General features: G+C 50.0%; 2 protein-coding genes across 2 annotated transcripts in view; both read left to right on the forward strand.

The window, feature by feature from the left end:
• The first annotated feature begins 2706 nt into the window (after positions 1 to 2706).
• RADIL (Rap associating with DIL domain) overlaps positions 2707 to 14989 on the forward strand; it is a 57228-nt gene continuing 44945 nt past the window's right edge. The window contains 1 exon segment of the mRNA XM_021680130.1: positions 2707 to 3241. Coding sequence (XP_021535805.1) covers positions 2707 to 3241 — 535 coding nt within the window.
• Positions 13014 to 14939, forward strand: PAPOLB (poly(A) polymerase beta). Its single transcript, XM_021680132.1, has one exon. The coding sequence runs from the start codon at positions 13014 to 13016 to the stop codon at positions 14937 to 14939; it is 1926 nt and encodes a 641-aa protein (XP_021535807.1).

Genomic DNA, 14989 nt, shown 5'->3' on the forward strand with positions numbered 1-14989 from the left:
TGTTTCCCCCAAATATTTGTGTGAAAGAGAAGAGAAGTGGGCAGCAAAGGGAAAGACAGGTCCTGCCTCCAAAACCCAGATCGGGTTACCCAGGGCGCGCCCCACTCTGGAGGGTGTGTCTTTGCTCTTGCCCTTGCTGGGGACTGTCGGCCAGCACGGTGCGACAAATAGGTTGTCCTCTGCATTTCGCACTTGCGAAGGACGCTGACGAGGGAACACGTGGCCGCCGTCGGGGGCTGTTCTCTGCAGATGGCCACAGAGAGAGTGACCATGGGGAGAAAAAGGCTTCCTGACTAGAGAGACCACACAGACCAGGGTCTGTGTTTGCCTGGACTTCTTGGGGCTTAAGAAGGAGCTCCCGAAGAGAAAAGATCACAGTCTGTCCTACATTTTCTCTGCTCTTGATGTGATTTTGCGAACTTTGCCTTGGAATCCTGCGGAAGAGAAGGGAGGGGAGCTCAATTCTGAGGCCCCAGGGAGGGGACCCGGCAGCTGTGTCAGTTTCTATTTCTTGTTCATTAAGGCAGAGTTGTATATGCTTCAGACCTTACAGAACCTGGACCCCATGCCAGGCACGGAATAGCAGTTCCCTTCTATGCTGTATCTGGGCGCCTTTCTCTCAGCTTATGGCATCATATTTAAGTTCACATTCAGACATCTTTTCGAAAGGCAGCACCTTCCAAGCCTCTGGGCCACTTTGGGTTTGGGCTGAGACCCTGGGGCCTGTGCTTGAAGGAGGCGGCCTGGTAAGCAGAGCGTCTGTGGAGGGTTCAGGTCCTTTGAGAAGGTGCTGGCCCAGAGGCTTCTGAGCCGGGGTGTCCTGAGAGGCAGGTTGTGTAACTCACGGAAGGCTCGCGTGGGAATGGGCTCCTGGTGTGGTGTGCAAACTGGGCATGCAGGTACTAGCCGAAACGCTTCAGTTGAGTTTGACAGGCCCATGTGGGGAGGCCACGGCCGGCTCTGGCCTCCTTAGGATTTCACAAGGAGATGGGTCGTACATTCCTGAGGGGGAGAGAAACGACGCCGTTCTAGCCCGATTCACGGAGGCCAGAGAGAGCCCCAAATGTTCTGCTTAGGACACTGACTGCTTTGCGCGAGCTCCAGTCTTCAGGAAGCTGGTGTGTAATAAAGAGCTTTGCTGGGGGAAGGCACAGATGATAGGCTGTAGAACAGCAGCGTCCCCTGCCCACCCCCGAGTGGCAGGCGTCAGTGTTTGGAACCTCATCTTTGGTGGAAGAAGCTGTTGGAAGCATTTTGAAGAGTTCGGGCTTCTCGGACGATGTATGGTGGCTGACAGACCCAGGCTGGCTCTAGAGGAGTTAAATGGTGGGTCTGCTTCCACACTTGTTCCTAACAGCCCGGGACGGAGTGACGGAAGCCTAGTGGACGGCCTGCGAGAGGCACAAGCACAGGTCCACCTTGTGGGTCAGTGTGGTCCTTTTGTTTGGGGGCTCCTCAGTGACTTTCTCCTGCCTGAAGCACACAGCTTCACTTCCAGAAAGCCTTTCCCAGTCACTCACTCACGCCAGCTGAGTGAGTGCTGACATTTGTCGCAGAGGCAGGTGCCCCCTGCTGTACTCCCTGGGACCTGGGCCACTGTTTCCAGAGCCTTCAGAGAGTAGACTTGTCTTGGTCAGTCTGTCTGCTGTTGTCTCTGGCGAGGGCATGAGCACAGAGGTTGGGAGTAGGGTAGTTAGGAGATGGGTATGGTTTTTCAGTGTCCCCGACTTGTTGCAAAGCTTTGGTGTTTATGAAGCAGAGACTGTCTTCCTGTTCCCACAGCGCCTGGGCGGGGAGTGGGGGGAACCTGGTAAACTCTCTCTTTAGAATCCTAAGTCCTTCAAGCTCTAGGTGCATTAGAATTATGATTTCATGACACACCAAAGCGTCCCAGAGCTGTTTTCTAATTTTCCCAGCAAGATTGCATCTCTGGCCTGGCCCGGGCCTGAATACCAGGCAGGATGCAGTGGGTGGAATGCATACATTCCAGTCATGCCTCCACTGGTTCTGGAAGAGCCCTTTTGTGTCCGTTGTGGTCGTGTGGACATTGTAGAGCTGCTGTCCCAGGGAAGCAGCTCCTCCAAGCCAGGACCAGTCATCGAGGAGCCGTGTTTTGAGGGAATCTGTGTTCTGAGCGTCTGATCACTCAGGACTCTGTTAACATGTCCGTGACTTTGCCTGTTTTCCTAGATCCATGGGTGCTTGTGATTGATTTCCCGTATTCGAGGCTGTGGTGTAGGAGAGGCTGAGCTTAAGGAGATCAGGCTTGCTGCCCTCTGTGGGCTGCCCCCCACGGGACTAGGCCAGCCCTGTCGCGATTCTGCTAGGCAAGTAGGCTCATCCAGAAGTCAGAACCCTGCGGCCGAGCGGGTCTGACCTCTTGGTGACCTCTTCGTGCTTCCTGGTAATGGTGTTTCTTGAAGGGTGTCTCGGGCCATTCAAACCCGCTTTGTCTCCTGCGGCCCCTGCTGGCTTCAGTCATATTCTGACTCAGGTGCTCTGGTGGCGCTTGGCCAGAGGTTGCTGGCTGTGTTGGGACATGGCCCTGGATGGCCTAGTAAGTCCGCCAGAATTCACTTGAGCCTTGTTTGCTCTTGCCACTCATGATGGTGATGCTAACCCAGCGTATGTTTTTCTCCCAGGACACAGCCTTTTCTGTGCCATTGGCCAGAGCCCTCAGTCCTTGTCCATGACGACTGGCCCACCATGTTTTATGGGACCCACTTCATCATGTCTCCACCCACCAAGAGCAAGCTGAAGCGGCAGAGCCAGCTGCTGTCCAGCATGCTGTCCCGGACGCTGAGCTACAAGTACCGTGACCTGGACGCCACCTTCTCCAGCCTGGGCGCCAGCGACGACCCCGCGGAACTCTCTACCCAGCTCTCGGCCCCTGGGGTCCTGAAGGTGTTCGGGGACAGCGTCTGCACGGGAACCCACTACAAGAGCGTCCTGGCCACCGGCATGTCCAGCGCCCAGGAGCTGGTGAAGGAGGCCCTGGAGCGCTATGCCCTGAGCCCCGAGTGCGCCAGCCAGTACGTGCTGTGTGATGTGGTGGGCCAGGCCGGCGACTCGGGGCAGCGCTGGCAAGCCCAGTGCTTTCGGGTCTTTGGGGATAACGAGAAGCCCCTCTTGATCCAGGAGTTATGGAAACCCCGAGAAGGCTTGTCCCGGAGGTTTGAGCTAAGAAAGAGGTCAGATGTGGCAGAGCTGGCGGCCAAGGACGTGGACACCATGACCGCAGGTGAGGAGGGGATGCCTCAGGGAAAGTGGGGGCTGGCCGGGGAGAACTGAAAGCCAGAGGCTCAGGGATCCGTTTGGGGGAAAACTCAGGAAGGTGTGTTTGCTCTGTCACACGTCTGAGGACTTCTTAAATTTCCCGCTTTAATCCAAGCTGCCGTGGAGACTGCAGTTGGTCTGTATTGCAGGATGCGTGCTGGTGCTTCAGCCTCACCGTCAGGTGCTTGGGAGCAGAGAGCTGTGCACACCATGCGCTCTGTGTCAAGTGCGGGTGGCTGGTGTGTTACGGAAGTCCAGAATCTCAGGGACAGGCCAGTGAAAGGACGAGGGAGGAAGTCGGGTCTCCGAGGTGATGGGGTGCACTGGGTGTGCATGGGTTTGTGGGTGCCTCGGGCAGCTGGAGGCCTATGGGCCTCTGCTCCGTGTCTGCCTATTGTTCAGTTGGTGGGAAGTTGATTCTCTTAATAGGTAAATGCCATAAACAATAATTTTCTTCCAATGCCGAAAGACTCTTAAATGTATCTCAAATCATATTTAACTTTTTCTTAATTTCCTGGAGAAAATGGTGGCTTTATGCAAAAAAGGGACTTGTCCTATGTAGCCCCGAGTTGTCATTTGATTTCATGATCCCTGGGGTTGAAAGGGGCCTTGAGCACTCCTGACCTGTGGTGTGTGTCCCCGAGGTGTTGCAAATGCTCATTCTCTCTAGCTCTGCTTCTGCTCTGGGGCCTGCTTTGTATCTTCAGCATGTGGAGATGGGGGGGGCCGGCGGGGGGGGGGGCGGGGGGGGGATGGGTGGGTCTCGCAGGGGCTGGGGTTACTCAGGCCTGATGGGAACCTCTGAGTCTCAGTCCAGGGGGGCCACGGTTGACATTAAGCGGCAGCGGCCCTCTGTTACCTTAGGCAAATCAATTCACCGCTTGTGGCCTCGGTTTCCTGGTCTGGAGAATGGGGGCATGACTTCAGTGTCGTGGGCGTTAGTGATGTAGTAAAGCACTTAGCATGGTGCTTGGCAGACGTGCAGGGAGTCATATTTGTGTATTATTAACATTTCCTGTATGTGGTAAGCAGTTTGTTGTGTGTGCTCCTAGGCAGAAGTGTGCTGAGGACGGAGCTGGGGGTCTTCTGACGGGGACGGTTATCACTGATGGTTTGGGAGTTGCCGGCGCACGATGATAATCAAAAGCAGGCCCAGGTGTAGTTGGTGGTGGTGTTTCCAAGCCTCCCTGGACCAGCACCCCGAGCACCCCCACCCTGCAGGCTCAGGCTTTGGTTTGTCGTCTGGTCCTGCCTTCTCTCCCATGAGGCCAGGCAGACCTGCTGAGGGGCTGCAGTGGTGTTTGTCTCCTGGTCATTTCTCTGCTGAGTGGAGGGCAAAGGCATAGGGGGTCACTGTGCTCTGGGTACCTGGCCAGGGCCTTGGAAAGCTTGCTCTGTGTTGCACAGGTGATGGCTGGTGGGGGACCGGGGGCCAGATGCCATCTGCAGGACAGGGGACTTTGTCTCCTGTTCACTAGCCCCTTGTAGATGGCCTTCCTTTTACGTTAGTCGAGGCAAGAGAAGGCCCCATTGCCCACAGCCTATTCAACTTGGTGTTGGTTTTGCAAAATCTTTCAAATAAAGAGTCTATTGAATAGGACCAGTCTCACTGACACACTTCTCTGGGCTGGAAGTGGGTTGTGTTACCTGCCTGAAGCAGGCCTCCTGGACCCGGGGGAGACGTCCTTCACTGCTGGCCTTCCCTTGGGGTGTGGTCTGGGCATTCCAGGGCCTCTTGCCCATGCTGTCCCCCTTGCCCATGATGGTCAAGATGGTGAGGCTTGCGCAGGCTGTGGGTTGTCTGAGCTGACCCCGAGTTGCTGAACCGAGTGTTCCGTGTGTGTTGATGATTCTGTGCCAAGCCTGATAATGAGAAAGAATCTCAAGCTTGTTGGTCTGCCTGCTCGGGAAGACTTCGCCCAGCGTCTCCTGCTTGGCATCCCCGCCCCCCTCCCGCCGCTGCCGGATGGTGCTCCATGCTTCTCTGTCCTCCTTCTTCCCCCAAAGAGCAGGCGAGCTTGCCCTGATTCTTCCAGTGAGCCAGTGGTCTACCTCATCTGGGGAAAGTGGTGGAAAAGGGAGGGGACTGCCTGCGTGCGCATTATGTGTGGTGTGTGTGCGTGCACGTGACTTCACGCCGGCCTGTGAGTCGGGGCTCGCTAGTCCTGGTTTCAGAGTGAGCCAGAGCCAGCACCCAGGGCGTGCGTCCTGGCTGCTCTTTGGAGCTGGGGAGCAGCTGGGAGCGGGTGCAAGGAACCCACCCCGGGCCCTTCTCCTGCAGACTCACGGGGGTCCCCTCTGTATCAAGGTGTGAAAGAAGGTGTGCCGGATGCTTCCCAGAGGCTCTCCTTAACCGTGGACCACTGTTATGCACCCATAGTTATGCACTCAGGCACTTGGGGTTTTGTTTTCATAAACAGTCTTTTCACAGCTGCTCGCTTCCCCCGGGTTTCCCGAGTATCCAGATACTGTGCATCTGCTCCGGGAGAGAGGCGGCTGGCGTAGGTGGGGCAGCAAGGCCTCTCCTACTCGCATATTCCCAGAAGGCTGGTGTTTAGGATCGGGAGCATAGACAGGGCTCTGGATCCTGTCACTGACATGTAGACAGTAATCGCCTCTGCGCGCTTCGGGGAGGGGTGACAGCTGGGCCATGTGGTCTTTATCAGCAGCTTGGGAAGGGCGAGAGAGAAGGTTTGTTTGTGTCTCCAAGACAGAATAGTGTATTTAGCCTAGATTTCTGAAGCCTGGCCTCACTGATGTTTTAGGCCCATGGTTTGCTGCGAGGGCCGGCCTGTACACTGGAGGGTAGGTAGCAGTTCCAGGCCTCTGCCCGCTAGCTGCTAGCAACACCCCTACTCGCTGTGGCAACCAAAAATGTCCCCGGGCATTGGCGGGTGTCCCTGGGGGCAAACTTGCCCTGGATTGGGAACCACCAATTTGAACCTGGCGGCCTGAGCTTAGTTTGTTGACCACACCAAGTGCTTCACCACTGGGACCAGTGGTACGTGCCTTCATGGTCCTCAGGCCATGCTCTGTCTTGTGGCTCACTGAGGGACGGGGGCGCCTTGAAAGCCCAGTGTCTTGAGGGTGATATGCAGAGCTGCTTTTTCTGCCCGTGGATGCCCTTCCGTGTGGCCCGCATGGCCCTCGGAGGCTTGGCGTTGTTCCATTCCCTGCAGTGAGGGTCTCCTCTGCTTTGGGTGTCCTCTGGGAAGCAAGCAAGCTTAGAGCGTGTCCCAAGCTGTTGTGACTGAGGTGTGCAGGCTGCGCCATCGCAGGGTGTCTCTGCCTCAGCCGTGGGGCTGGTGACTCCCCACCCTCCAAGTGTCTATGGTGTGGGGCATACAGTGGGTGCTCGGTAAGTGCCTGTTGCAGGACTGATGCACGTAAGGAGAGCAAGCTCCTCTCTAAGTCCCACTTCCTGTGTGCATCTAAGACTCCAGAGCTGGAATCCATTTTCTTTGCCAGGGGATGGGGATGGGGAGGAGAGAGGGTGGTGTGCCGACGGGGTGGAAGTCCCTAGTGCAAATTGTGGCTTGAGTGACGAGGAATGTGCCTCCCGGGCACCTGACAGTACAATCCGCCAGTCTCCCCTCTCCTTCAGGCCCGGTGCGAGGGGCCGGTGGTGGCAGATACGTTGTCTCTGAGCGCCTGACTTTGGTGTGTGGTTCCTTCCACCTTTCCATCCACAGGTGGGCAGATAGAGCCTGGACCCTGGTGACAGACAGAAATGTGAAGGCTGCATGGGAGCCCTCTGCTGTCTCCGCTGTGCACCATGAATCCTGTCCTCACACGTCCCCCAACCTCTCGTGCTTTTGACAGTTTTCTCTTGCTATGAATCTGATCTTTAATAACTTCTCTCAGAATGAATGAGGTGATCTGGGTTTTCTTCTCCTTTTATTTAGGAGTAACTGCCTTGGGAGTCTTGAGTGAGACTCCTTAGAGCATATTTGCAGGGATAGAATCATTGTGGGCAGAGTTTATTTTATGTGGTTTGGTGAAAAGCAAGACAACTGCTAACTTTTCTCATCAGTCTCAAGTAATTGAGCTTAAAAGATATTTTTGAGGATTTTTAATTCAAAGAGAACATAAAGTTGAATGGTTACTTGCAGCCCATCTCATCCTTTAATTCACCGTGTAGATTTTTAAAAAGTTCACAGCCTTCAGTTTCACATAAAAGTGCAGTGTTGGAGGAGGCTTAACTGCCCTGTTCCCCAAGCTGGTGGCGCCCACCCGGGGCCTGGCCAGCAGCACCCCCGCCTCCCCGGGGACTTCCGGCCACATTATATAAGGAGCCTCCAAAGCTTACCACAGAATCCACAGGGGGAGGTCAGAACTGGTGTAAAATGTTGACAAGGTGTAAACTATAAGAGGAATTGGCTAAGGAATGGCCAGTGTGGACACTGCAGGGAAGGAATTTAGCCAGTGAAGGAAGTCCATGCCTATGGGGCTGCAGGCTCTCCTGGGGTGTTGGAGACAGAAGGGATTAGGTGTCAGGTTGAGAGGATGAGCAGGAATACCAGACATCTGTCAGCCCTCAGGTCCGCGGTTCCTCATCTTTCTTCACATTTGGCCCCCAATGGGATGCTCACAGTGTGAGAGTGGATGTTAATTGGTTGTATGAGTAACTAGTGATTCTATAAACTAAATAGCACTTAGCTCATATTTTCTAAAACCTCTTTATAGTTTTACTGAAATTGATTTTAAATTTCTGGAAGAAGTATATTTTAAAAACCCCATTAGCCAGCATAGTACAACAAATCCGCCTGGTTCTTGATGCCTTCTGTGTTGTACCATACTGCAACAAGATGAATCAGCCTCTTTAAAGTTGTCTTGAAACAGGTAGACATAAAAGCTAAATTTCGGATTTGGTTAAATGGATAGAGAGACCTCACTTGGTCCAGTTAACCATGTGAAGCATTTACAAGAAGTATTAATATATTAACAACTATGTTTTATTAACATTTAAAGCAGGTTGATATCTGTTGGTTCCTAAAAGTGACTTATAGTTTTGGGGAAAAACTTTTGGGGGATATATTTAAATCATATAGAATAGTGTCTCTTACTGGTTTTAGATAATATACTCACATAAACAGAGAATGCTAGTCAACTATCTTTTTTTTCCTTCTGATGGTTGAAGTGGCAGAAATGTTTCCAGAGATCTTGAATACATGTTCAGATGTGTACAGAGTGAAAGCAGTAAGTGAGGCCCAAGTCCACCTTCTTTTCTGTGCTGTCCTTGCACAGACTGAGTCCATCTTTGGGAAAGGAGCCTGGTTTTCAGATGCCCAAGATAGGTTTGAACAAGATGAGCAGGGGTAGGGGAGATTGACCTCCTTAGCTCCAAGACATGTTTTAAAACCATGGTAATTAAGGCATGTGGTTTGGGGGCAGGAACGTCCAAGCAGATGGAGGGAACAGAATAGAGAAGGCAAAGGCAGACGATGTTGAATGACCCAGTGGGAATTTGGTGCAATGCGGATTGCATCACAGATATTGGGGAAATGATTTTGTAAACAGTGTTGGGATAATTGGCATCAGCTAAAAGAAAGACAGATTTCATAAGAAGGCTTAAAACGCACAAACCGTAAGGGGAAAAGGTAGATGGATTTAAATATATAAAAGTTTAACCTTTCTGTTCAACTAGGGACACTACATAATAAGATTAAGATCTACCTGTGGTGCTGTAAATTTCAGTTCATTGCTTTTGACTGAGCCATAGTTTCCCATCATATACATATACCACATTATCCATTCCCCAAATCATGGGCACTCAGGTTGCATCCAGCTTCGTCCTGCTACAAACTATGGCATACCCTCCCTCTTGAGGGTCTGTGCAGAGTTCTCTGAGGGTGTTCTCCCAGAAATGGAATTGCTGGCTTGTGGATATGTCTACTTCATTTCCTAGTAAGCACTGCTGGACCGCGGCTTCTGCAGAAAGGCGGCCATGACAATGGCGTGTTTTCCTGTGTGGTCCTTCCACGTCCTTAGGCACTGAGTATGAGCCCCTGACCCACAAAAATCCCCCCTGGAAACACTTTTAGGTCAGAAGGTGCTGTAGTGTAGTGGGGTGCTAGAGTCATGCGGCCGTAGAGACTCCCTATAGCCAACTGGCATGAGTAGCTGTGAATCGAGTTCCGAAATGACTTCCCAGAGGTTACAATGTGTAGATTTGAAACTGACCTCTACCTAATCAGAATTCAAGAAATGAGTCTTCTGGATATTGATTACCAGTGACTCAAAGGAAAAAGAACTGTGCTCATTCATTAATTTGTCAGCAAATATCTGTTGGTGCTTGACTAGGTGTGTGTGTGTGTGTATACATATATATATATAGCAGTTGACAAAACAAAGAGATCGTGTTCTCGTGGAGCTAAGAGTCTAGTGGGAAGTAAAGGCAAAGAAACAATCACACGGAAAACATAATTACAAATTGTGATAAGTGCTGTGGAGGGAAAGCACATGTGCTAATTTAGCATGAAGGTTAGGAAAATTCTCTCTGAGGAGATAAATTTTAAGCTAGTCTCAAGAATGACAAGACGTTAACGAGGTGAAGAGTAGTAGGCACTTGGTGGAGCTAGAAGAGCTTTCTGGGCAGAGAGAAGAGCATTGTGTACAGACTCGGGACGAGAGACAGTGAAGCGAATGCCAGGCATTGGGGGAAGGCCATGTGGCTGGAGCATGGGGGAAAGCTGTGGGCATTGAGGCTGGAGAGATGGTCAGGGGAAGACCAACCTGGGTTGTTAGGTATTTTAGATTTTAGACTAAGTATAATGGGAGGCCACTGAAGGGGTTAAAAGACCACTCTGGATCCTAGTAGAAAATACTCAAAAAGGTCAGTAATAGGAGATTAATTAGGTTTTTATAGGAGTCTAGATGAGAGTTGATGGTAATCTCGAGTAGAGTTATGAGGGAACAGGTAGAGAGAAGTGTATGAATCCCAAATATATTCTAGAGGTAGGATCAACAATATTTGTAAATGAACTAGATATTGAGTATGAGAAAGAGGGAGGTGTTGAGAATGACTTCCAGGTTTCTGGTATGCACAGATGGATGGAGATGCCATTCACTAAAATGGTGACTACTGGGAGAGAAACAAATTATGGAGGGAAGAATAAGAGCCCTCTTTAGACTAAGTTAAGTTTCAGATATTCAATGGAGGTGGTAGATAGGAAGTCAGATAATATGGATCTGGAGCTTAGAAGAGAGTCTGTTATGCAGCGCCTGGGTGGCTCAGTCGGTTAGGTGTCCGACTCTTGGTTTCGGCTCAGGTCATGATCTCAGGGTCGTGAGATCGAGCCCTATGTCGGGCTCTCTCTGTGCTCAGGTGGAGTCTGTTTGGGATTCTCTCCCTTTCCCTCTGCCCCTCTCCCCTGTCCTCTCTCAAATAAATAAATAAATAAATAAATAAATAAATAAATAAATACTTAAAAAGAGTCTGTTACAAAAGCTTAAATTAAGCTGTAAATAGGTGATATTTAAAGCTGTGAAAATTGAGATCTAGGTAGTGAATGTACAAAAGATAAGGAGAAATGAGAGCTTAATATGGAAACTAGAGAAACACCAACTTTAGAGGCTAAGTAATGGAGGAGCAGTCAGCAAATCAGGCTGAGGGGAGGCCCAAGATGTACAAGACAGCACAAAGAGTGTGGTGCCATGGAGGCCAAGAAGAGGCTACTATAGGGCAAAAAAGATGTAGACAATTGGATCCATTGGATTAAACAACTTGGAAGTCACCAAAGACCTTACTGATAGCTGTGTTGCTGGAATGTTGAGCATGTAAACTATATTGAAATGGGTTGAAAAATAGGTACTTATATTTCTTGTAATATGTGGGATTACTTATCCTAGAAAATCTTTCTATATAAAGTACCTGGAAGTGTTGGTTGAAATAGGAAAAAAAAAAAATCTCCTTTAAGATGCATAGCTGAGTACCCAAGAAAATAAAGTAAATCAGCAGGGGTGAAAAAAACCAAAAAGAGGTACTTTGAAACCTCAGAATCTTAGCTGATTCTATAGCTGAACTATAATTGCTCTAGAGGCATTTGCCAGTCTTTATAATCAAGAAACTTTAGTTTAGCAGCTGCCCAAGAAAGAGACATAGAGCTTCAGGACCTAAAGAGGCAGGGAAACACCTGGATATGGTTGCAACTCTTGAAGGGCGACACACTGAATGAAAAGATGGAATAGGAAGAATCTGATACTTGGTGAAAGGAGGTGACAAAGAGTTCTCTTTCTCAGTCTGGGTTCTGGGTGGGGAAAACTCTTCCCTAGAATCAAAAACCACTTTTCTTTTCACATATGTTTGGGGTTTGAAATCACACTACTTAGGTGATCTGGCTAGTCCCTGGAAAAGGAATTAAATTATAGGGTAAAATTTGATAGTGTACAAGGACATCTGATAGAAACAAAGCAATTCCTCTTTGGAAGGACATCCACACAGGCATCCCAAGCCTCACCAGAGATGAGCTCATGATCCAAAAATTACAAGACCCATGAAGCAATGCCTGTCTGAGTCAGTAGAAAACAAGCTAGAATCAGATTCTCAAGAATATTAAGAATTGGGGCCATTAGTTGTAGAATATTAAATAAGTTCAAAATGTTTACTGAATAAAAGGTAGAAAGAAAACAGGAAATAATAGGTGTCTTCCGAAGAGGCAGGGAAGATTTGGAGAAGAACAAGATAATGCTTCTAGTAATTAAAAATGTAAGTATTTAAATGGATGCTTCAGTGCTGGCTTAGACAGCAGACTAAGTACAAGTGAAGAGAGAATTGGAGAATTGAGAGGTAGATCTGGCATCACCCAGGAAGAAGCAGGAGGTAAGAGACATGAGAACCCAATGAGAGAGTCTATCACATGTGTACATGAGGAGAATCAAGAGAATGGTGTGTACAGCATATTCCAAGGCCATGCCTGAGCTTCTTCAGAGGTCATGGAGTGAAAAGCACGAATCTTACGATTCAGAAATCACAGTGTAAGGTAAATGGAAAGTTTACCCCTTGACACCGAGTGGTGGTCACACTGCAGGACACTGAGGATAGGGAGGATCTTTACAGCTGCCAGAAGGAAAAGACCGGTGAGCAGGTCAGTCAGACTGCAGACTTCCCAACAGAAACTGTAGACACCAGAGGTGGCGGACAGGACCTGCCAGCTGGAAAGAACAGAACTGCCACCCCAGAGTTGCAGACCCACTAAACCACCAGCCAGGCGCCGGGCCCCGGACGACGCAACGGGAGGCGCCTTGCACAGCAGACCCTCACTGTGAGGGGTTTCTGAAGGACGCGCCTTAGGGCGAAGGCCACCCGAAGCTGCCCCTGGAGAGGCAGTAGATCTGGGGTGTAAGGAAAAATGGTGATCAAGGGACAAGACGGTAGGTGTGTGTAAACAGTACTGATGAAGCCGAAAACAAGGCGTACCCCGGACCACCTGCACCAGCCCGAGTCCTGCGGCGGGACCTCGGAAACTACAACTCCCGTGAGGCTCCGCGCGGCGTGCAGGCTCCGTGGCATACGTGGCGTGCGTGGCCCTTCTAGAATGCAGCTCTGAGGGCCCAGGCGCCATGTTGGGGCCGAGGGGACGGCAGAGAGGCGCTTGAAGCGGCGGGAGTGGAGCGGGAGCGGGTTGGACCTGGGCCGGTGGGAGCCCCGCCCCCCCGCCTCAGCGGATCATGACCCGGGCAGCGGCCGTGGAGGTCGCGGTGGCGGGGGAGGTGGCGTGGCGGGGCCGGCGCTAGAGATGATGCCGTTTCCGGTGACAACTCCGGGATCACAACAGACGCCGCCGCGCAAGCACTATGGCATCTCCTCCCCCATCAGCTTAGCGGCCCCCAAGGAGACTGACTGCGTACTTACCCAGAAGTTAATTGAAACCCTGAAGCCCTTTGGGGTTTTTGAAGAGGAAGAGGAACTGCAGCGCAGGATTTTAATTTTGGAAAAATTAAATAATCTGGTAAAGGAGTGGATACGAGAAATCAGTGAAAGCAAGAGCCTTCCACAAGCTGTAATTGAAAATGTCGGCGGGAAGATCTTTACGTTTGGCTCGTACAGATTAGGCGTGCACACGAAAGGTGCTGATATTGATGCGTTGTGCGTTGCACCGAGACATGTTGATCGAAGCGACTTTTTCACCTCGTTCTATGACAAATTGAAACTACACGAAGAAGTAAAAGATTTAAGGGCTGTTGAGGAGGCGTTTGTACCAGTTATTAAACTGTGTTTTGATGGTATAGAGATTGATATTTTGTTTGCAAGATTGGCACTGCAGACTATTCCAGAAGATTTGGACCTAAGAGATGACAGTCTGCTTAAAAACTTAGATATTAGATGCATAAGAAGCCTAAACGGTTGCCGGGTGACGGATGAAATTTTACATCTCGTCCCAAACATTGACAACTTCAGGTTAACTCTGAGAGCCATCAAACTGTGGGCCAAATGCCACAATATCTATTCCAATATATTAGGCTTCCTAGGAGGTGTTTCCTGGGCCATGCTGGTAGCAAGAACTTGCCAGCTCTACCCAAATGCAATAGCATCAACTCTTGTACGTAAGTTTTTCTTGGTATTTTCTGAATGGGAATGGCCAAATCCAGTGCTGCTGAAAGAGCCTGAAGAGCAGAATCTTAATTTGCCTGTATGGGACCCAAGAGTAAATCCCAGTGATAGGTACCATCTTATGCCCATAATCACACCAGCGTACCCACAGCAGAACTCCACATACAACGTGTCTGTTTCAACAAGGATGGTCATGATCGAGGAGTTTAAACAAGGGCTTGCTATCACGCATGAAATTTTGCTGAGTAAGGCAGAGTGGTCCAAGCTTTTTGAAGCTCCAAGCTTCTTTCAAAAGTACAAGCATTATATTGTACTTCTAGCAAGTGCACCAACAGAAAAACAGCATCTAGAATGGGTGGGCTTGGTGGAATCAAAAATCCGAATTCTGGTTGGAAGCTTGGAGAAGAATGAATTTATTACTCTGGCGCATGTGAATCCTCAGTCATTTCCGGCACCTAAAGAAAATCCTGACAAGGAAGAATTTCGTACGATGTGGGTGATTGGGTTAGTGTTAAAAAAGCCAGAAAACTCTGACGTTCTCAGTATTGATCTCACCTATGATATCCAGTCTTTCACAGATACAGTTTATAGGCAAGCAATAAATAGCAAGATGTTTGAGATGGATATGAAAATTGCTGCAATGCATTTAAGAAGAAAGGAACTTCACCAGCTACTGCCTAATCATGTGCTTCAGAAACAGAAAACACATTCAACGGAAGGTGTCACTTTAACATCTTTGAGTGACAGCAGCCTTGACTTGTCTGCAGACAGGGAAGACAGCATGTCTGTGCCTTCACCTACTAGCACTATGAAGACTGGCCCAGTGACTGGCAGCTCTCAGGGCAGAAATAGTCCTGCTCCTGCTGTAATGGCAGCATCTGTGACTGCCGTACAAGTTACTGAAGTTTCCTTGCAACAGGTGAATCCCGGTGAAAGCTTAGGGGGTGCATCTAGTGAAAGCATTCCTCAGACTGCCTCACAGCCAGCCCTTCTTCCACCACCGAAGGCCACAGTTGCCAGAGTTGTTTCTTCAACACGTCTGGTAAACCATCCGCCCAGGCCTTCAGGGAGCACTGCGACAAACATAGCTAATCCTATAGTGGGAGTCTAGCAGACATTCTCACGGCATAAAGGACCAAGGAAACTAAAAGAAGAGGAACA

Source organism: Neomonachus schauinslandi, chromosome 5 (assembly GCF_002201575.2).
Source record: "Neomonachus schauinslandi chromosome 5, ASM220157v2, whole genome shotgun sequence".
NCBI classification, from domain to species: Eukaryota; Metazoa; Chordata; class Mammalia; order Carnivora; family Phocidae; genus Neomonachus; species Neomonachus schauinslandi.

Coding starts and splice junctions, on each gene's coding strand:
- PAPOLB (XM_021680132.1), top strand. CDS start 13,014: ATGATGCCGTTTCCGGTGACAACTCCGGGATCACAACAGACGCCGCCG.